Below are 23578 nucleotides of genomic sequence, written 5' to 3' on the forward strand. Positions count from 1 at the left end.
TAATTTAGTTGTCAATTTTTCTTTATTTTTCTATCTGAAATTTATTCTGTTTTTATTGTTGGTGTTATTTAATTCTCCCAGTATTTTGTGCATTTGCATTTCCTGTTTTGGGTAGGGGTGCTTGGAGGATGGAAGCTAGCGGGAAAGAAAAATAGGAGCCTTTAATGTGAATTTGGTTGCTCGGTTTTATTTATTCTTTTGTTTCTTTCTTCATTACTATAATATTCAATCTGTGCTTTTTTTGCCCAGGGTCAGATGACAGCGACCATCACATTGTCGGGCAGGGAGATGTGGGAATTGGAGGCTTCCGGAATGAGGATCAAAATTGATGGTTGTCGCCTCATCTTCACCTGCTGGTTCTAGTGACAGTTGCAACCCCTTCTTTTTTATGTAAATAGTTTTTAATTTAATTTAAATATAGTTTCAAATGTTAAAAAGGGAAAGGGGGAAAGGGGGTCCATAAATTGTAAATAGTTTTTATTCAGTTTCTGATTTAATAAATAAGGATATAGAAATGGAAAATATAGACTAATGTACTATTTGTTATATATGCATTGACATTTGTATGGATATCTGTTGAAAATAAAAATTTAAAAAATCCAAACAAAAAGGTGCCAGGACCTGGCTTGAAAAGGATGTCACCCAGAGGGGGGCTGCTAAGGTGTGCTCGCCCCCGTGGCTCTGAGTGCTGGCGGAGTCCAGTACAATTACACTACTGCACCTGGGCAGGTCGCGAAATCGTGCGCAGACACGCAGGTGCACCCGTGGCCCAGGTGCAGAAGCAGAGAGCCCCAGGGGCGAGCCCACCTCCCCCTTCCCCCTTAGCAGCCCCCTCCTCTGGGCCAGCCCTCCCCTGTCCCTCTCCCAGCCCAGGGGCTTGTGCTGTTGGGGGGCAAAGGGGAGACAAACAAGGGGAGTGTCTTGGCCACCAAGCGTGGTTTTTAAACAAGAACAAAGGAGACATTAAAAATATAAATAAAAAATGTTGTGGGAACCCGTAGAAAGATGCCAAAATGAGGATGGCGGCAACCATGACATTGTCAAGCAAGGAGATGTGGGAATTGATGTCTTCCGGGATGGGGGTTCGAGTGATGGGGGCTGCCTTCTCATCTTCACCCACTGGATCTGGTGACACTTGCAACCCCTTGAAGGCAAAGACCAAGGCAGGCACAGACCCCAACGACAAACAAGGTCACTGTCCAGGATCTCCAGGGACGTTCTTGGGTTCGCCCTGGATGGCCGCAACAGACTGGAATATTTATATATTGGACTTGTAGGCCGATCACAACAGACCAGACAGAACAACAATATATTCTGAGATTGCTGTGGATTGCTAGGAGAATGATCCTACACATCATTACGGCAACCAGGATATGCATAGGTCAAAATTGGAAAAAAGGAGAAACACCAACAGAGAGAGTTATGATCAAAAAAATATATGATTGTGCAGAGCTAGATAAGCTAACACAAAAATTGAGGAATAAAGATGAATCTTGTTATTATGAGGTTTGGAAGGAATTTTACAATTGGGTTGATAAGAGAAAATAGGGACAATATCTGTATATAAGAAATTTATGTTTTGAGATTATAAAAAACATTTAAACATATGTCTAAATCAGATATAGTGAAAGATTGTATAACTTTGGTTACACATAAAACCGCAGTACAACCGCTGGTGTTATAGGCCGTAGAAATGTATAAGAGGAGGGGGAGAAATGTTATATGTTTTGTTGTGGAGGTTTTTTTGTCCCCTTTAAGACATTTTATATAAATAGCAAATTTAAATAAGTATGTAAAAAAATGATGTATTATGCAATGTCTTATTTTAATGTGTATATATTTAATAAATTCTTTTTTAAAAAAAAAAGAATGTCAGCGATCCTCCTTGCTAGACTGTTGTTTTCTATCATCCCAGTGGATTTTTTTTTCCAGCTGGATTCTGTTCCTTCCACAATCCTTTTCTGCATTTATTCTTATTGACTATAGATTTGTTTTTGTTGCTTAGGTAGAATATTCAATATTAAATAGGTGGTAGATATTTTGATAGATCGATAGATTAATAAGATTGTTCGATAATATTATATATATATAATATAATTTTTTAAAATTGTTATGATATTTTCAAGTACATAATGCAATGCCTCATCTTAACCATACAATTCCAAACTGCTGTTGTTTAACCATTTTTTTTTAATTAAATAGGGGTTTATGAATAAAGGGCAAAAATATAGTTATGAAATTTATATGATGCATGCAATACTGGAAGGTATATACTTTATTTGTGGAATCTGTATTTGTGAAGGTGGTGAAAAATAAATAACTCAAAAAGAGGATAAATCAGCATCTAAATCCAATAGCTTATTGGACCCAAACCATGGAAAGATGTCAGACTAATCTCATTGATTTCTTTGACTATGTCACAAAGATGTTGGATGAAGGTGGTGCCGTGGATGTTGCCTCTCTGGACTTCAGCAAAGCCTTTGATACGGTTACAAGAGAAGCGTTGCCAGCTGTGTCCACTTCTTCATAGCATGGCAAAGCTTCCTTGTTGATCCTTCCTCCGGGGCAGCTCATCCTGACCTGGGCCTCCCTTGCTCCTCTTTTTCCCTCTGGGGGCCACCACGGGAAAGCCAGAGCTGGCCTTCCTAGCTGCATACTTTGGATTTCCCCAGGGTGCCCACCTCCCTTTCCTGCCTTCCCTTCTCGACTTCTCCAGCCCTTCTTTGCTTCCTGGGCATCGGCTCAGCCAGGGCACCCCGTAGGGGAGAACCTGAAGTTTTAGGCCCAGTCCCCCAATCCCCAAGGCTCTGTTTTGGGCCCAGGACTCTTCAACATCTCCATCAATGACTTAGACGAGGGGATATCAAATTTGCAGATGACACCCAACTATTTATTTATTTATTTATTTTGTCCAATACACAATGAGGGTTTTAGTGGGTATGTATCTATATACACATAGTAAAATACATGATGAAGGTTATAGGGGAGATACTCATAGTAAAATATATCTAAGAAATAATAGAAAAGAAGATATAGTAATAGAACATATCAATGAAAGAGTAGAAGGATATAGGAATAGAAGAAAGGTATAGGAGATATAAGAGAGCAATAGGACAGGGGACGGAAGGCACTCTAGTGCACTTGTACTTGCCCCTTACTGACCTCTTAGGAATCTGGATAGGTCAACTGTAGATAATCTAAGGGTAAAGTGTTGGGGTTAGGGTTAGCAGTGATAGCCAACACTCCAGAAGATAGGCACAAATATGAGGTGACCATGATTTTTAACTATTTGTCCCGCTGCATTTTTAAAAAGTCCTGATTTTTTGAAAGAATAACCTTTACTTTGGTGCACATAATCGGGCTTTCTTTTGAGAGAGCGTGGCCTCGCAAGGAGCCAGTGCCGCTCCAAGGCCTAGCTTCTAGGAATTGTAGTTTGAATGTCCTGAGGCCACGATTGTTTTGAGTTGACAAGAAACTACAGCTACCAAAATGCTCTGCAACTTAATAGGAAAAGTCAGGCTGTGTGTTAATTAAAGGCGTAGGCGCTTAATTTTAGCTCTGCATGTTTTTTCCATGTCAAATTCCTTATAATTATGTTGGATCACAACAAACTGTCCCAAAAGCTGAATGGGGTGACTGGGATTTTATCTCAGCTTATTTGGAACACACTGGGGAGGAGAAGATTGAAATACACAATCACATCATGAATGGGGCCGAAAGACAAATAAAAGATGCTGTTTTGTTTTAAAACCTTATCTGGGAAATGGGTGGGATGGTGATGGAGGATGTCAGAGTGTTACTCATATACTTTTCCAACAATTGATGGATTTTCAATGAGACAAAGTAAGAAACTTAGAAACTTCAATAAGATAAAGTAGGAAACTTAGAAACTTAGACAGTTTAAGAAATGAACTTCAGTAGTCTGGGAATCCAAATTCCTATATTACCTCAGACAATTGGCCTTTGCTTAAATACACCCAATGAAGAGCAGAACATCAATAATATAATCGTTGAAGTGACCACAATTGGAATGATGTCATTGTAACTCCAGTGCAGGTACCAAAACCTCTATTTATCAACCACTAACCCTAACCCTATTTGGTTGTGAGATCAGGACAGATGAAATAAACGGCCATTTATTTAAACTCACCGGAGAGCAAAAAAGGAACAAAAGCAGGGGTAAAATCCAGCCAGTTCTGACAAATTCTGTAGAACTGCTAGCAGAAATATTGAATAGTTTGGAGAACCCCCAAATCTCTCTTCTGTCTGGCCCCAGAGTGAGGGGGGAATGAGGATTTTGAAGTATCCTACTCCTGCCATATCTACCAAGCCACTCCATGCCCACCAACCCATGCCCACAGAACAGATAGTAATAAAATATGGATTTCAGCAGTGAACAAAAGCCCTCTTTTTAGATTATTTGTTTGTTTGTTTGTTTATTTGTTGAATAGACCGAGTTTTTAATCAAGGAACCCTCCCCCCCCCCCATCAATGATGTCCCACTCTACCAATGTTAAAATCTGGTCCCCTTATAATCTAGGCTGCATTAACAGAGGGAGAGGATCAATATCACGTGAAGGGTTAATACCACTTTATAAGTGTAATAAAGTCTCAGACTCAGACTGATTGAATTAGCAGTCTTTTATTGCTGACAAAGGGCAGTCTCTAAACGCTAGGAAGCTAACAAACTCTAGGCAGGAAATTTCTGAGGTAAAGTGGGGCGTGTCTAACTATACTATCTTCCCTCAGCAACAGGCTCAGATTGACAAGGCTGCATTTTCCCGCCTAAACTCAGCAGCCAATCAACAGAGAATATGTAAAACTGGTCTTTCCCCTTTTACAAGAAGCATATTTACATACAATAAGGCCTTGGCAAGGCCACACTTGGAATCCTGCATTCAGTTTTGGTCACCACGATGCAAAAAGGGTGTTGAGACGATAGAAAAAGTGCGGAGAAGAGTGACAAAGATGATGAGGGGACTGGAGGCTAAAACATGGGAAGAACGGTTGCAAGAACTGGGCATGTCCAGTTTAATGAAGAGAAGGACTAGGTGAGACATGATAGCAGCCTTCCAACATCTCAGGGGTTGCCACAAAGAAGGAATCAACCTATTCTCCAAAGCACCTGAGGGTAGAACAAGAAGCAATGGGTGGAAAGAGAGAAGCTAGTTAGAACTAAGGAGAAATTTCCTGACAGTCAGAACGGTTGACCAGTGGAACAGCTTGCCTCCAGAATAGAATAGAATAGAATAGAATTTCATTGGCCAAGTGTGATTGGACACACAAGGAATTTGTCTTGGTGCATATGCTCTCAGTGTACATAAAATAAAATATACATTTGTCAAGAATCATGTCGTACAACACTTAATGATTGTCATAGGGGTCAAATAAGCAATGGAGAAGCAATATTAATAAAAATCTTAGGATATAAGCAGCAAGTTACAGTCATACAGTCAACATGGGAGGAAGTTGTGAATGCTCCAACACCGCAGGTTTTTAAGCAGATGTTGGATAACTATCTGTCTGAAGTAGTGTAGGGTTTCCTGCCTAGGCAAGGGGTTGGGCTAGAAGACCTCCAAGGTCCCTTCCAACTCTGTTGTTGTTGTTATTAAGTTACTTTTCCACTAGAAATGGGCCCTGGTGTTTTTCAACCTCAGCGACTTTAAGATGGGTGGACTTCAACTCCCAGAATTCTCCAGTCCGCCTTGATTGCTAGGGAATTCTGGGAGTTCAAGTCTACATATGTAGACTTGTTCTGCGCTCTTAATCTTTATCCTATTTTGGTTTTATGTCGGGGAACCCAAGGTTAGAATATGATCTGTGGAGTCAGCCTTTGGAAATGTCTATTTGCCTGAATTCCCTGCCCAGAGTGGCTGGTTTGGCCATTTGTCCGTGATTTGGGCAGTTCAATTGGAGGAGAGATTCCTGGGGTGTCGGTCTGGAGGGGGGGGGGGCTTTTCATGGCTGATTCAAAGCTGTTCGAGCTGCAAAGGCTTCAGGTGGATTATGGGGAGATTTTTTCTTCCCTGAATCGGGAGGCCTTGAATGAAATCTGGGAATGGGAATCTTCCAAGTATCTCTTGACTCCCTGCAGAGGGACTCTGGGTGATGTACAAGTGAAACATTCCAGGCATAAAACATTTTAAAAATGTAACCTTAACCTTTGGTCCTCTCCAGACAGGACGCACCTGAGTACCTTGTGCAGCGGCATCTTTGGGAGGGCGGCTAGTAAGTCCAAATGGCAGTTATGACTAAACAGCCCTCAATCCTAAGAGCTGGCGGGGCAGAGTGCTTAGAATGCAGCATTGTAGGCTCCTTCAGCTAACTCAAGGTTGACTCGGCCTTGCATCTTCCGAGGTGGGTCAAATGAGGACCCAGATGGTTGGGGGCAAGAGGCTGAGTCTGTAAACCGCTTAGAGAGGGCTGTAAAAGCACTAGGAAGCAGTAGATAAGTCTAAGTACCCTTCCTTCCCTCCATCCCCCTCCCTCCGTCCCTACTTCCTTCTTTCCCTCCCTCCCTCCATCTAGCCTTTCTTCCATCCATCCATTCATCCCCACTCCCTGCCTCTCTCGCTCGCTCCCTCCCTCCCTTCTTTCCTTCAATTTGACTCAGCCTTGCATCCTTCCAAGGTGGGTCAAATGAGGACCCAGATGGTTGGGGGCAAGACGCTGACTCCCTGTAAACCGCTTAGAGAGGGATGTAAATGCACTCGGAAGCGGTAGATAAGTCTAAATGCTATTGCTATTCTTCCGGCTCAGCCTTAAATGCACCAAACTTGCATCGCTGAAATTGCATCGCTAAAATTGCATCGACGTTTTGGTGGCACAGGTGTGGCGGTCTTCTTGACTTTTGTGACCTCCCTACTGGTATGCCCACTTTCCCTTCCCCCACTAACATTCTACTTTCTTCTCTGCCACCAGAGTTCTGGAGGTGCCAGCAAATGCTGCTGAAGTTGAGGCCCCATTCAGATCTTTCCTACTCGTCCTTAAAGAGGAGTTGGGAGGCCCAGGAGGAGCTGCCCAGCAGGGAGAAGCCACAGGAAAGCTTTGCCAGGCTATGGAGAGGTGGACACATCTGGCAAGGCTTCCCTTCATTGGGGATGATGGATTAGGGCAGGGATGGCCAACCTTTTTTTCCTCGGGTGCCAAAGGCGTGTGCTATTGTGCATGCGCGAGTGCCCACCCCCAGAATTCAATGCCTGGGGAGGGCGAGAACAGCTTCCCCTGCCTTCCGGAGGCCCCCTGGAGGCTGGAAATGGCCTGTTCCCAACTTCTGGTGGGCCCAGTAGGCTCGTGTTTCGCCTTCCCCAGGCTCCAAAGGCTTCTCCCCAAAGGCTCTCTGGATTCAGGTGACCCAGAGGGTGCAGATAAACCCCCAGGGGGCCTCAAGGCCTCCCAGAGAGCTCACAACTAATCTTCCCAATGCTCACCACCCAACCACTCTGCAAAGAGGATAAACTTTTCCATTCCCCACCATTCAGTCAGAACTGAAGAAGCAAATGAGAAGTAAAACGTTTTCAAGAGGAAAAAAACCCAAGAAATCCCGGCTGCTTTTTGAAAAGCCCCTTTGGGATCTGGGCTGAATGGGGCTTCTGGGGTCCCTCCCGTCCCTGAAGAAGGAAAAGGGGTGAAGGGGGAGAGCCGTTCTTTTCAGCTGCTCCTCAGGTCTGGGGCCTGAGCTTCCCTTGGCAAATAGGAGGTGAACCTGCCAGGCCTGCTTGGGGGGAATTCAGGTTTTGCCATGGGGGGTGGATATGATTGGATGGCCTAGTCCAGCGGTCCCCAAACTACGGCCCGGGGGCCGGATGCGGCCCGCTGAGGCAATTTATCCAGCCCGCGGCAGCCCACGAGATTTTATCAATAGATATTATAAGCTCCCGAATCTCCTGTCAACTCACCGCGATCTGCTGCTGAGCGAGGAGGTGGTACAGAGGCAAGGGGCGGGGAGGATAGGAGCAAGATAGAGAGAGAGGGAGAGAGAGAAAGAGTGAGAGATACAAAGAGGGAGAGAGAAAGAGAATGAGTGAGAGAAAGAAAGAGAGAGAGGGACAGAGAAAGAAAGAGAGAGAGAAAGAGGGAGAAATAGAGAGGAAGAGAGAAAGGGGGATAGATGGAAAGAGTGAGAGAGAGAAAAGAGAAAAATGAGAAAATGATGGAGAGAAAATGAGGGAGAGGAAAATGAAACAAATGAGAGAGAAGGAAGAAAAGAGAGAGGGAAGAGAGAAATGGAGAGGAAGGAGGGAAGGAAGGAGAAATGGAGGGAGTTTGTTGATTTAAGTTTAAATTTACTTGTTAATAAAGAAGTATAAATTACTTTATTACTTAATTATTTAATTACTTCTTTATTTTAAATATTGTATTTGTTCCCATTTTGTTTTTTACTTTAAATAAGATTTGTGCAGTGTGCATAGGGATTTGTTCATAGGGTTTTTTTATAGTCCGGCCCTCCAACAGTCTGAGGGACAGTAAACTGGCCCCCTGTGTAAAAAGTTTGGGGACCCCGGCCTAGTGCATGGACACAGGTGGGATTGAACCAAGGCTTGGGTGGTCACTTCTGGGGAAGCCCCACAGAGCCTGGCCATCCGAGGGTCCACATTCGGGGCTCTGCTTCGTGACCTTCCATCCCTGAGCAGGGGGGGGATCTGTGCGTTGACTGCCAGGGCTGGTTGCTGGCGGTTTCAGGGGGGGGCAGAATTATGCAGAATATGACAGAGTTGGAAGGGACCTTGGAGGTCTCCTAGTCCAACCCCCCGCTTAGGCAGGACCCCGTGGATCACCCTCTGCTGAGCACCACTCAACTCTTAACCTTCCCTTGTGAGCTGAAGGGGGGGGGGGGATTCCAAGGCAGGGAGGGGTCAAATGTTGAGTAGGGACAGACATGTTGTTTGATCTCTAGGGTACCTGGATACCTATATTCTGTTGGGATTCTTTTCGGTTACTCACTTTTAGTGGTTTGTGTGAGAATATACAGAAGGAGAGAGATGTTGGTCTTGGAGGAAGAGCCACAGCCACAAAGACAGAAAGACTAAGTGTTAAGTAGGACTTGATTTCTGGTCCCGGGAGCAGAAATTTACTCTTCTCCCCCTCCCCATTTCTCTTTCAGCCATGGAAAACGAGAGGTTTTTTGTGGTAACGATTCTTATGATGATTGGATACCTGTTCATTTGTCTCTGGCACCTTTTGGGCTATTGCAAGTAAGTGGCTCCTGATCGTGGTAGTGGTGTCACCACAACCGAGGGAGGCCTGGCGCCCTGGAAACCCCCCTCCTCCCAAAAATCCTGGTTGGGCCAATAGGAGGAAAGATAGACTCCCTTGGGGCTGGAAGGGACCTTGAAGGTCTTCTAGCCCAACCCCCAATCTATAAGAATGAGCTTTGTTATCCTTGTGGAGAAAGCAATGGACCACTCACTGGTATTTTGTTCTTTTCAATCCACAGAAGATGGGAGCAAGTATCACTGGAACCACAAAGTGAAGATGTGGAGGCCCACATCATTTCCGTGGCACCCTACATCTCCGACCCCTCCCATCCCCACCTCTCCCTGATTCATGAGGAGGATGTCAGACCTCCTCCTGAAATACACGACAATGTGATGGTTGATAAGTGTTTGCACTAATTTCGTCGTCAATTTTTCTTTATTCTTCTGTTTGAAATATATTGTTGTTCTTTAATTCTTCACGCATTCTGCGGGTTTGCAGTTCTTGTTTTGGACAGGGGTGCTTCAAAGAAGAGGAAGAACCACAAAGACAGGAAGACCGAGTGGTAAGTAGGACTTGATTTCTGGTCCCGGGAATTTTTTTCCATTCCTTGGGAGTTCCACCTTGGGATATTTAATCTTGGTGGGGAAGCATCATCCATGGAGAGCAGAAACTTACTCTTCTCCCCCTCCCCATTTCTCTTTCAGCTAAGGATCCACCAAGTGACCCAGCCTTTAAAGCCACCTTTGGTCCTTGTTACATACACATTTTTGTGCCCATAGTTTCTTTTGTGCTATTGCAAATAACCGGCTCCTGATCAGAGGAGTGGCCATGGAGCCAGAAAAAGATGGAATCTTCATTGTCACAATTACTATCTTTGTGGCCTACCTGTTTGTTTGGTCTGGCACCTTTTGTGCTATTGCAAGTAAGTGGCTCCTGATCGGGGAAGTGGCAAGAGGTGTTGGCCCTGCAAGAGGAAGAACCACAGCCACAAAGAAAGACCGAGTGGGAAGCAGGACTTGATTTTTGGTCCCGGGAATTTTTTTTCCTTCCATGGGAGTTCCACCTTGGGATATTTAATCTTGGTGGGGAAGCACCAACCACGGAGAACAGAAATTTACTCTTCTCCCCCCTCCTTTTCTCTTTCAGCCATGGAAAATGAGAGGTTTTTCGTTGTCACGATTCTGATGCTTGTGGCTTACCTGTTCATCTGTCTCTGGCACCTATGGCGGTTTTGCAAATTAGTGGCTCCTGATCGGGGTAATGGCGTCACCACAACCAAGAGAGTTGGCGCCCTGGAAAGCCCCCCCCAAAAAAATCCTGGTTGGGCCAATAGGAGGGATAGACTCCCTTGGGGCTGGAAGGGACCTTGAAAGTCTTGTAGCCCAACCCCCAATCTATAAGAATGAGCTTTGGTTCTTGTGGTTCGCCCTGGATGGCCGCAACAGACTGGAATATTTATATATTGGACTTGTAGGCCGCCCCTCTCCGTGGACTTAGAGACTGGAACACTGAGATTGAGAACAGTCAACAACAGTCAACATCGTTGGACGGTGAATGAAAATCAACGGTTATTTATTTGTTTGTTTGTTTGTAGTTTTTATATGCTGCCCAACTCCCAAAGGACTCTGGGCTCTGTGAGCTCGTATCTGCCGCTGGGCTACCACTGGGAGGTATATTTGAAAGATACATGGTGCACAGCACATGTTTGTTTGGTTGGTATGTTTGTGTTATTGTTGTTTTTGTCTTTAATTGGAAAATGGCAATAAAAAAAATTTTTTTTTAAAACAAAAATCACCGGGTAGAGAATTTATGTATTTATTTATCTGATCTTTATGCCCCCCACCCCCGAAGGACTCTGGGAGGCTCACAATCAAAAATAAACCTCCCAAACACTAAAAACAGTTTAAAACAATTAAAATTAAATGAATGAATAGGTGGGACTCCCTGGCTCAAGAGCAGCCACTGCCAGCGGGATTGAAGAGGCTTAGTGGACAATCACTTAAACAGGAGCCATCAAAAAAGCCCACATGACCCAAGGCTGCCTCGCCAGAGGGAGAGAAGGGAGATCGGGTGAGGTGTCAGTAAAATAGAATAGAATAGAGAATGGAATGGAATAGAATAGAATAGAATAGAATAATAGAATGAATAGAATAGGGAATGGAATAGAATAGAATTATTTCTTGGCCAAGTGATAGGCGGTAGGGAAAGCAAGTAGGATGCTTGGCTGCATAGCTAGAGGTATAACAAGCAGGAAGAGGGAGATTATGATCCCGCTATATAGAGCGCTGGTGAGACCACATTGGGAATACTGTGTTCAGTTCTGGAGACCTCACCTACAAAAAGATATTGACAAAATTGAACGGGTCCAAAGACGGGCTACAAGAATGGTGGAAGGTCTTAAGCATAAAACGTATCAGGAAAGACTTCATGAACTCAATCTGTATAGTCTGGAGGACAGAAGGAAAAGGGGGGACATGATCGAAACATTTAAATATATTAAAGGGTTAAATAAGGTCCAGGAGGGAAGTGTTTTTAATAGGAAAGTGAACACAAGAACAAGGGGACACAATCTGAAGTTAGTTGGGGGAAAGATCAAAAGCAACATGAGAAAATATTATTTTACTGAAAGAGTAGTAGATCCTTGGAACAAACTTCCAGCAGAGGTGGTAGATAAATCCACAGTAACTGAATGTAAACATGCCTGGGATAAACATAGATCCATCCTAAGATAAAATACAGAAAATAGTATAAGGGCAGACGAGATGGACCAGGAGGTCTTTTTCTGCCGTCAGACTTCTATGTTTCTATGATTGGACACACAAGGAATTTGTCAGTGGTGCAGATGCTCTCAGTCTACATAAAAGAAAAGAGACATTTGTCAAGAATCAGGAGGTACAACACTTCATGGTTGTCATCGGGGTCAAAGAAGCAACCAGGAAACAATAGTACTGTGTTAATATTATCCATCATATAATATGAAAACAATCCATGGTGCCGCTTCCGAAGGCCCTGGGAAGGCCACACCAGGAACGCTGCACCCACTTTACCCTTGGACTCTCCACGGTTGACCTCTCCAGATTCCTAAGAGGTCAGTAAGGGGCGTACATAAGCGCACTAAGTGCCTTCCGTCCCCTGTCCTATAGTCTCTCCTATATCTCTTATTTCTTCTCTACTATATCCTCCATAACCTTCATTGTGTATTATTGTGTATTGGACAAAATAAATAAAATAAAACAAAACTTGAAGATATTTGGACTTCAACTCCCAGAATTCCCACAAAACAAGCCACACCCACAATGTGGCAGTAAAAATTTTGGCTGCCCATTACTGCCTGTCACCTTTGTTCTTATATAGTGTGATGATATTTGCATCCTTCATGTCCTTTTGGTACTCCACCTTCCCTCCAACAGAGACAGAAGATTGCATGTAGTTTTGTGCGGAGGATCCTTTTTCAGCACTTCAGAACTTCAGCAGAGATATTATTATTATTATTATTATTATTATTATTATTATTATTATTTAGATTTGTATGCCGCCCCTCTCCATAGACTCGGGGCGGCTCACAACAATAACAGACAATGTAAGAACAAATCTAACAATTTAAAAAAACACTAAAAACCCCATTATTAAAAGCAAGCATACACACAAACATACCATGTATAAACTGTATAGGCCTGGGGGAGATGTCTCAGTTCCCCCATGCCTGATGGCAGAGATGGGTCTTAAGAACTTTACGAAAGGCAAGGAAGGTGGGGGCAGTTCTGATCTCCAGGGGGAGCTGGTTCCAGAGGGTCGGGGCTGCCACAGAGAAGGCTCTTCTCCTGGGTCCCGCCAAACGACATTGTTTAGTCAACGGGACCAGGAGAAGGCCAACTCTGTGGGACCTAACCAGTCGCTGGGATTCGTGCGGCAGAAGGCGGTCCCGGAGATATTCTGGTCCGATGCCATGAAGGGCTTTATAGGTCATAACCAACATCAATACCATCTTTCCTGAGAGGCGAGGGAGTCCAGAGCTGGGTTTTGTTTGTTTGTTTGTTTGTTTGTTTGTTTATTGATGGTTTGATTGGATTTATATGCCACCCCTCTCCGAAGATTCGGGGCAGCTTACAACATATAACAAAAGCCAATAAAATACAATGGCAAATCCAATTAATTAAATTAGATAACTAACCTAAAATGCCCATCAATCGTACACATTCAGACCTCAACCATACATAACATTCATTGGCCAGGGGGCAAAGATTTAATTGCCCCAGGCCTGGCGACATAAGTTAGTCTTAAGACTCTTAGGGAAGGCAAGGAGGGTGGGGGCAGTACGAATCTCAGGGGGGATATGATTCCAGAGGGCTGGAGCCCCCACAGAGAAGGCTCTGCCCTAGGCCCTGCTAAGCGACATTGTCTGGTTGATGGGACCTGGAGAAGGCCATCTCTGTGGGACCTGATCAGTCGCTGAGATTCATACAGCAGAAGTTTATTATTATTATTATTATTATTATTATTATTATTATTATTATCATTCATTCATTCATTCATTCATTCATTCATTCATTCATTTATTTATTTATTAGATTTGTATGCCGCCCCTCTCCGCAGACTCAGCGCGGCTCACAGCAATAATAAAGACAATGTAAAAACAAATCTAATAATTTAAAAAACACTAAAAACCCCATTATTAAAAGCAAACATACACACAAACATACCATGTATAAACTGTATAGGTCCGGGGGAGATGTCTCAGTTCTCCCATGTCTGACGGCAGAGGTGGCTTTTAAGAAATTTACGAAAGGCAAGGAGGGTGGGGGCAGTTCTAATCTCCGGGGGGAGCTGGTTCCAGAGGGCCGGGGCCGCCACAGAGAAGGCTCTCTAAGTTTCTCTAAGATTGGTTCACTGTCAAGCTCCTCTAAGACAGGCAGGCACTCAATGCGTTCAAAGAACAGAATAGAACAGAACAGAATTTTATTATTATTATTATTATTATTATTATTATTATTATTATTATTATTTATTAGATTTGTATGCCGCCCCTCTCTGTAGACTCGGGGCGGCTCACAGCAATAATAAAGACAATGTCAGGCATGGGGGAACTGAAACATCTCCCCCTGGGCATGTTTAATTTATATATGGTATGCTTGTGTGTATGTCTGTTAGTCTTAAATCTTTAAATATTTTAAATTGTCAGATTATTTATGATTTGTTTCCACGTGTTGTGAGCCGCCCCGAGTCTTCGGAGAGGGGCGGCATACAAATCTAAGTAATAAATAAATAAATAAATAAAATGTAAAAACAAATCTAATAATTTAAAAAAACACTAAAAACCCCATTATTAAAAGCAAACATACACACAAACATACCATATATAAACTGTATAGGCCCGGGGGAAATGTCTCAGTTCCCCCATGCCTGACGGCAGAGGTGGGTTTTAAAAAGTTTATGAAAGGCAAGGAGGATGGGGGCAGTTCTAATCTCCAGGGGGAGCTGGTTCCAGAGGGTCGGGGCCACCACAAAGAAGGCTCTCTAAGTTTCTCTAAGATTGGCTCACTGTCAAGCTTTTCTAAGACAGGCATGCACTCAATGCCGTTCAAAGAACAAAACAGAACAGAACAGAATTCTTTATTGGCCAAGTGTGATTGGACACACTTGGCAGTTACCTTGTCATCTGCTTCGTTCTGTCCTGGATAACCTCACCTGTAGCAGACTTCAAAGGGGCAGATTCCTTCCGTGTTGGTCACCAAGTTCCACAAGGTACGACAGAACACAACAGCCAAACAAGTGTTAAACTGCACCAAGTCAGGCATCTTAACAATTTATTGAAATACAAGTACTATACTTAGCAAGAAAACCAACAACCCCTATCGCTACCAAACGTCTGCTATCCTCCTTCTCTCACTAGGTCTCAGGTCCTAATGATAGTGGTACAGTTGACAGAGATGGCAAAACTGACTGGTTTCACTAAAGAAAATAATTTATCTAGTTTTTTTTCTCTTGATTTACAATAGAAGAGGGTAGAGAATCCTTCTGGATTTTTTTACTCCAAAACTGGGGGGGGGGGAAACCACCTGAAACTTTTGACTTTAAGTTTTGATTATTAGAACGGTTTTGTAATTCTAAAAATGGCTCAAAAGGTTGTAAAAATATCAAGCAAAAGATTGATGTTGTATTCATTTTGTAACTTGTTGGGTTGAACCCAAAACTTTCACAGAGCCTTCTCTGTGGTGGCCCCGACTCTCTGGAATCAACTTCCCCTGGAGATTAGAACAGCCCCCACCCTCCTTGTCTTTCGCAAGTTACTTAAGACCCACCTATATCGCCAGGCATGGGGGAACTAAGACATCTCCCCCAGGCTTATTATATTTCATGTTTGATGTGTATGTGCTGTATGGTTTTTAATTGTTGAGGTTTTTATATATTTTATTATTAGATTTGTTCCATTGTTATACTGTTTTTATTACTGTTGTGAGCCGCCCCGAGTCTTCGGAGAGGGGCGACATTTATTTGTTTGTTTGTTTGTTTGTTTGTTTGTTGGATTTGTATGCCGCCCCTCTCCGGAGACTCGAACATACAAATCTAATAAATTGAATTGAATTGAATTGAATTTTCCCATCATCTGAAACAACTTTGCAAGCTGCCCAGGGTAAGAATGAGATTCTAGAGAAGGAAGAATGTTAAAGCAATAGAAGCCCAGAAGATTCTGGATTCCTCTGGGATATTCTGTCCCCTGAAACCATAAAGACGAAAGCCATCCCCTGTGGCAGAGTTCGTACAGACTTGTGAACCATGGTTTATGGCAGTGATGGCGAACCTAGGGCACAGGTGCCACAGTGGCCTGCAGAGCTATATCTGCTGGCACTCGCTCTGTGGCCCTAGCTCAGCTCCAACATGCATGTGTGTGCTGGCCAGCTGATTTTTGGCTTGCAAGAAGCTCTGGGAGGGTGTTTTTGGCTCTCAAAGAGCCTCCAGGGGGATAGGGGTGGGCATTTTACCCTCTCCCTGCTCCAGGGAAGCCTTTGGAGTCTGGGGAGGGCAAAACATGAGCCTACTGGCCCACCAGAACTTGGGAAACAGGCCATTTCCAGCTTCCAGAGGGCCTCCAGGGGGTGGGGGAAGGCATTGAATTATGGGTGTGGGCACTTGTGAATGCGTGATTACATGCACGCACGCTCTTTCGACACCCAAGGCAAAAAAGGTTCCCCATCACTGGTTTATAGTATGTTGTGGTTAGCTCTGGCCCAGCTCCTGCCCCAAGGACTGTGGATGTCGGGGAGACATCCACATGCTGCAGGCCTGTTTTGCCCCCGGTGGAATCTGCTGATGAAGGCTCCTCTGACCAAGAAGACATGAGTGACAGGGAGGAGGAGAGTGTGGCAGACAGCTCAGAAGGAGATCAATTCTCTAGCTCCTCCTTGGATTCAGAACAAGAGTTAATGATACAGCCACGCATGAGGAGAGCGATGCATAGGCAACAACAACTGAGAGATTATTATCAAAGAAAATGAGGCCACCTGTGGTTGGGTGGGGCTGTGGTCATTAGTGAGGCTGCTATAAAGAGCAGCCTGGGGGTTTGGCCATTGTGGAGGATTATCTGATCGTTGTGTTTCGTGACTGCTTTACTGACTTGGACCTTTTGTGTGCTGATTTTCCCCCGCTTTGAAACTAAACCAGGGCAAAGTGTGTTTCACTTTGTGAAAGAAGAAGGACTGTGAATTGCCTCACAGCTGCAAGCTAAGTATCACAGAACTGATAAGGGACTTGTACCAATTACCAGTTTGTTTGGAGACGAGTGCTCTTTGCTATCCAAAAAGAGGGCTTGGTTTAAGTGCATTTTCATTATAAAGAACAGTGTTTTGAATTTTCAAACGTGTGTGTGTCTGAAATTTGTACCTGTGAATTTTTGGGAGGAGTCTACCAGGGAGCCCGACAGAACATAGTATTTGGGGGGGGGGGGTAGAATTAATTCAGGAAAGGCTGGTTAATCCCAGAGTACAACCCAAAGCGATGTGTGGCTCTCGTCAAAGACACAATTTATTCCACATGCTAAACCAAGCCAAATTGGAAGGTGGGCAGGATGGCTTAGTAGTGCAATCTGTGAAATCAGCCCCTTGGTCAAAATGGAGGCAACCTTGCCCATTTCCTGATGGTTGAAGTAGAATGTTTACTCCCAAAAATTCTCAGGGGTTCGAGGAGGGTGTCTGTTGAAAAGAGGCAGTTGGAGAGGCGGTTGGTGCAGGAGGGCAGCTGTACCTTACATGCACATTGGATTTTGAAAGACAAATCACCTGTCCAAGAGGATTTAGACCGATCTAGAGCGCCAAAGAACCCAAGACCTGGAGCAATCTCCCCTCTATAGGAATAAGTACATTAATGGGTGTTAATAGCCTCCCAATCTTTTATTTATTGCCTTACAAGATAACATCCTTATCTTGCTTCTTTCTCTCTTTATTCCTTATTGGCCAAGTGTGATTGGATACACAAGGAATTCGTCTTTGGTGCATATGCTCTCAGTGTACACAAAATAAAATATACATTTGTCAAGAATTGTGATACAATGATTGTCATAGGGGTCAAAAAAGCAATCAGGAAACAATATTAATAAAAATCTTAGAATAGAAGCAACAAGTTACTGTCATACAATCATAAGTGGAAGGAAATGGGTGATAGGAATTAGAAAAAATTAGTAGTACTGTAATAGTAGTGCAGACTTAGTAAGTTTGACAGTGTTGATGGAATTATTTGTTTAGCAGAGTGATGGCATTTGGGGGAAAAACTGTTCTTGTGTCTAGTTGTCTTGGTGTGCAGTGCTCTATAACAACATTTTGAGCATAGGAGTTGAAACTCCTTATGTCCAGGATGCGAGAGGTCAGTAAGAACTACAACATAGATTAAAGATCCCAGCTGATTTAATATTTTTAAACCCTGGAACTTTTAAGCACTTAATACAATTAGGCTTAGCAAAGCTCCTTGCTCTATGGCAAGTTGTTATTTATCCGTATCATCCTAATTTATCTTGTAACTGCTTTTTCTTCCCCGAAGCTGAAAGTATGCGCAAAGACAAAAAGAACAGTCTTCCAATAGTTAACAATATTGATAAAAAGAATATTTTAAGACCATGAAAACAATTAAAAGTTCAGCTTGTATATTCAGTTCTAGAATAGAATCATTTAAAATGATTCTAAATTGCAAAGGAGGCCAAACAGAAAGACATTTGTGGATCTTATAGTAGGTATTTGTACAGGTTGTTTTTTTATCACAGGACCTCACAGGGGGTCAAAATAGTCAAAGTGACTGTTTGTATATTCAAAGTACAACACGCGCACACCCTCTTTTATAATGTACATACTTTACAACAATGTAAAGTTGACGTGTCAATTGCACAACCACAGCTGCCGTCTTAATTTTGTCTGGAGGATTTGGAGGTTGCAGTAGGATTTGAAATCCTTCTTATAAATAAAGGCAGCATTGAACTGTTAATCTAACCCAGTGTTTGTCAAAAGCGGCAACTTTAAGGTGTGTGGATTTCATATCCCAGAATTTCTCAGCCAGTCAGTTTAGGTCCTGATTTAACCCTTTATAAGCACACCGTGCGAAGGTCTTTGTGCTTCTAAGATTTGCTTCTGTTTCCTCTGGTCCCTTGGTTTGGGACTCCTTCAGTTCAGCTCCACATCTGTAGTGTCATCCCCCAACCCCTAAAACTTTACCCTTAGATTGTCCACTGTTGACCTCTCCCGATTCCTAAAAGGTCAGTAAGGGGCATGCATAAGTGCACCAGTGTGCATTCCGTCCCCTGTCCAAGTATCTATGTTTTACTAGCATCATGGATATGAACTCCTTTATTTCAATGACTATTTCCTTCTCTATTACTTCCAATGTTTTTCTAACCCATTTTCATGTATATTGATATGTTGTTTGTTTCTTTGTTTGTTTATTCGATTTTTATGCTGCCCTTCTCCTTAGACTCAGAGCGGCTTACAACATTGGTTGTAACATCTGCATTGGTTGCCTATCGGTTTCCGATCACAATTCTAAGTGTTGGTTATGATCTATAAAGCCCTTCATGGCACCGGACCAGATTATCTCAGGGACCGCCTTCTGCTGCACGAATCCCAGCGACCAGTTAGGTCCCACAGAGTTGGCTTTCTCTGGGTCTCATCAACTAAACAATGTCACTTGGCGGGACCCAGGGGAAGAGCCTTCTCTGTGGCAGCCCCGGCCCTCTGGAACCAACTCCCCCCCAGAGATTAGAATTGCCCCCACCCTCCTTGCCTTTCGTAAGCTACTTAAAACCCACCTCTGCCGTCAGGCATGGGGGAATTGAGATCCTCTTTCCCCCTAGGCCTTTACAATTCTAGGCATGTTATGTATGTATGTATGTCTAGTTTTTATATTAATGGGTTTTTAATCGTTTTTAGTATTACATTACTATTGTATACTGTTTTATTGTTGCTGTTAGCCGCTCCGAGTCTCCGGAGAGGGGCGGAATACAAATCCAATAAATAAATAAATAAATAAATAAATAAATGAATGAATGAATGAATGAATGAATGAATAAATAAAAAATAAATAAATAAATAAATAAATAAACAAACAAATAAACAAATAAACAAATAAACAAACATGTTAGCAATAGCACTTTTTTAACAGAGCCAGCCTATTGCCCCCACAATCCAGGTCCTCATTTTACCCACCTTGGAAGGATGGAAGGCTGAGTCAATCTTGAGCCGGTGATGAGATTTGAACTGCTGACCTACAGATCTACAGTCAGCTTCAGTGGCCTGCAGTACAGCACTCTACCTGCTGCGCCACCCCGGCTCTATTTCTACTCATTATGTACTAAACAAAACAAATAAACAAATAAATAAAATCAATCAATCAATCAATCAATCATGCTGGCTGTCTTCTCACAACGGCTTTGTATCTGTCAATCCTCTTCCTCCCAAATTATGCAAGTTCTAGTCTCATTTTCCTCCCTTTGTCCTCCTCCCCCCCCCCCCCGATCAGGAAGGACCTGAAGATGGAGAAGAAGCTTCAGGATAAGAACCAAGGGGAAGTGTGTAGCAAGGTCCCAGAGACGAACGAAAATGGCGGTCACACTCCATTGCTTCCAGCTCAAAGGCCTAATGATGGGAATTGGCAAAGTCCTCCAATGCCTTCCACCTCGAAGCTAGACCATTCAGAGTATTCTCTCACACCTGTTCCTTGGTCCAAGCACAACTTCAGCCATAAGCCCATAGGTATGTATCTCTTGCCTTGGTCTTTTTCTTTTCTTTCTTTCTTTCTTTCTTTCTTTTTCTTTCTTTCTTTCTTTTTTCCTTTCCTTCTCTTCCTCCCTCCCTCCCTCTTTTTTCTTTATTTCTTTTTTCTTCCTTCCTTTCTTTCTTTCTTTCTTCCATCTTCCTTCCTTTTTCCTTCCTTCCTTCCTTTCTTTTTCTTCTTTCTTCTTTCTGCTTCCTTTCTTCTTTTCTTTTTTCTTTCATTCTTCTTTCTTTCTTTCCTTCCTTCTTTTTTTCTTTCATTTCTTTTTTCTTTTTTTCTTCTTTTCTTCTTCCTCCCTCCCTCCCTCTTTTTTCTTTCTTTCTTTTTTTCTTCCTTCCTTTCTTTCTTCCATCTTCCTTCCTTTTTCCTTCCTTCCTTTCTTTTTTCTTCTTTCTCCTTCCTTTCTGCTTTTCTTTTTTCTTTCATTCTTCTTTCCTTCCTTCCTTCTTTTTTTCTTTCATTTCTTTTTTCTTCTTTTCTTCTTTCTTCCTCCCTCCCTCCCTCCCTCTTTTTTATTTATTTCTTTTTTCTTCCTTCATTTCTTCCATCTTCCTTCCTTTTTCCTTCCTTCCTTTCTTTTTTCTTCTTTCTCCTTCCCTCCTTCCCTCCCTCTCTCTCGCCCTCTCTCCCTCCCCACATCTCTCTCTCACACTCCTAATTCTACCTGGAAGGCTAGCTGAGTCTGTCTGCACATTCTCTCCAACCCCCAAGCAGGTGAATCCAAACCTAAAATGGACTTTTCATCCCCAAGGATGCTCCCATTGCAAGCACAACGATCTGCTCTTGGATCTTTCCATCATCGATGGGAAACCTGTCTATGCCATAATTTACCGTATTTATTTTTTCAATTCTTTTGACACATTTTATTTTATTTATTTATTTAATCAGGTATATATTAGATCAGTGTTTCCCAACCTTGGCCACTTGAAGATATTTGGACTTCAACTCCCAGAATAGAATAGAATAGAATTTTTATTGGCCAAGTGTGATTGGACACACAAGGAATTTGTCTTGGTGCATATGCTCTCAACGTACATAAAATAAAATATACATTTGTCAAGAATCATGTGATACAACACTTAATGATTGTCATAGGGGTCAAATAAGCAATGAAGAAGCAATATTAATAAAAATCTTAGGATATACGCAACAAGTTACAGTCATACAGTCAACATGGGAGGAAATGGGTGATAGGAATAATGAGAAAAACTAGTAGAATAGAAGTGCAGATTTAGTAGAAAGTCTGACAGTTTTGAGGGAATTATTTGTTTAGTAGAGTGATGGCGTTCGGGGAAAAACTGTTCTTGTGTCTAGTTGTCTTGGGGTGCAGTACTCTGTAGCGACGTTTTGAGGGTAGGAGTTGAAACAATTTGTGTCCAGGATGCGAGGGGTCAGTAAATATTTTACCCGCCCTCTTTTTGGCTCGTGCAGTATACAGGTCCTCAATGGAAGGCAGATTGGCAGCAATTGTTTTTTCTGCAATTCTGATTATCCTCTGAAGTCTGTGTCGGTCCTGTTGGGTTGCAGCACCAAACCAGACAGTTATAGAGGTGCAGATGACAGACTCAATGATTCCTCTGTAGAATTCTGAGAGTTGAAGTCCAAACATCTTCAAGTGGCCAAGGTTGGGAAACACTGTATTAGATAACAAATATAAACATAATTCTGAATACATGAAATGGATACGAATAAAAGGGAACATTAGGACAGGAATTGTAGGCACGCTGGTGCGCTTATGCGCTTATCCCCTTAGGAATGGGGTGAGGTCAACAGTAGACACAGTCTAAAGTTTGTGGGGTTAGAGGAAGAAACCACAGAGCATTCTAGGCATTGAATACTCTGTTCCTGAAATCATATTTTCTGCAGTCCAGTTTGCAGTAGTTTATGTTAAGTTTGTGTCTATTGTGTGTCCCTGTATTGTTGGGGTTGAAGCTGAAGTATTCATTGACAGGAAGGACATTGTAGCAGATCATTTTATGAACTATGCTTAGGTCAGACTGAAGACGGCAAAGTTATAAACTGTCTTCAACCATGGTGGGATAAGATATTCTGTTGGGAGTAGAGGAGTGTAGGACTCTTCTCGTGAAATACCTCTGCACTCGCTCAATTGTATTAATGTCCGATATACAGTGGGGGGGTTCCAGGTAGACAAGCTGTATTCAAGAATTGGTCTGGCAAAGGTTTTCTATGCCCTAATTTGCAGAACAATATTACCCGAGAGGAAGCTTCACAAGATTAGGTTAACCACTCTTAATGCCTTTTTGGCAATGCTGTTTCAGTGAGATCTGGCATTTACTGTATTTTTCAGAGTATACGACGCACTGGAGTATAAGACACACCTTAGTTTTGGGAAAGAAAAATAGGGAAAAGAATCTGCTTACAGGGTAATCATCTGGCTAGCGTCCTGGGTCTGGTCAGCTTCAGGATATTATTTTATCCCTTGGTTAGTGTTGTGGTTCCGTCTGAGGCCCCTCAGGGAACGGCTGATCTTCTGTCGGTTTCCAGCTCAGAGGGAGAGGATGAGGAACAGGAGGTGCAGGCAGACGAGGAGGAGGAATCCCAGGCTGAAGAAGAGGGAGGACAGCCAGAGTCCCCCCAGAGGGAGCTCTCCCCAGCAAGCAGCCTGGATTCCTTAGAGGAAAATGCACAAGCCATAATTGATCTGCGACAGAGAAGAGCTACACAGCGAAGGGACCAATTGGCTAGGTACTTTCAGCATTAAAGAGGCAACAGCTGGGTTTGGGTGTGGTGCTCTTTGGAAAGGCTAAAAGGCAGACCCGCCCTTCCTGGCTTGTGGAGTTTTATCTTTGAGAGTCTTGGGACCTGGCTGTGAACTTTGGCGTCTTGGAATCCTGGTTTGTGCCTTTGACTACTGAAACCTTGGGGTGGGTGTGCCAGCAAGAAGCTTGCTGTATTGTCTGGACATCAGGACTCTGCTGTAAAGTATTATAGCCTGTCTGTTGGGAAGAACAGGTTTTCCTCTGTGTTTATTTTTTCCAGCTATAAAGTACTTTTGCTTTTACCAGAGTGTCTGGCTGTTTTTTCCAGTTGGTGTTGAGGTCTGGGGGAACCCAGACAGAACAGTTAGGGCTTTAAAAAAAACTTTATTCTGAGAGAGTAACAATGAAAGGGC

The 23578-nt window shown here is 43.0% G+C and overlaps 1 protein-coding gene across 1 annotated transcript in view; it reads left to right on the forward strand.

The window, feature by feature from the left end:
- Positions 1–1019: 1019 nt before the first annotated feature.
- CGAS (cyclic GMP-AMP synthase) overlaps positions 1020–23578 on the forward strand; it is a 30223-nt gene continuing 7664 nt past the window's right edge. The window contains exons 1-8 of the mRNA XM_070763799.1: positions 1020–1191; positions 9104–9194; positions 9437–9603; positions 9697–9760; positions 9978–10120; positions 10345–10481; positions 12276–12286; positions 20191–20423. Of these exons, the coding sequence (XP_070619900.1) occupies positions 1020–1191; positions 9104–9194; positions 9437–9603; positions 9697–9760; positions 9978–10120; positions 10345–10481; positions 12276–12286; positions 20191–20423 (1018 nt within the window). The remainder of the gene's footprint in view (positions 1192–9103; positions 9195–9436; positions 9604–9696; positions 9761–9977; positions 10121–10344; positions 10482–12275; positions 12287–20190; positions 20424–23578) is intronic.

The sequence above is a fragment of the Erythrolamprus reginae genome, chromosome 11, assembly GCF_031021105.1.
Source record: "Erythrolamprus reginae isolate rEryReg1 chromosome 11, rEryReg1.hap1, whole genome shotgun sequence".
In the NCBI taxonomy this organism is placed as follows: domain Eukaryota; kingdom Metazoa; phylum Chordata; class Lepidosauria; order Squamata; family Dipsadidae; genus Erythrolamprus; species Erythrolamprus reginae.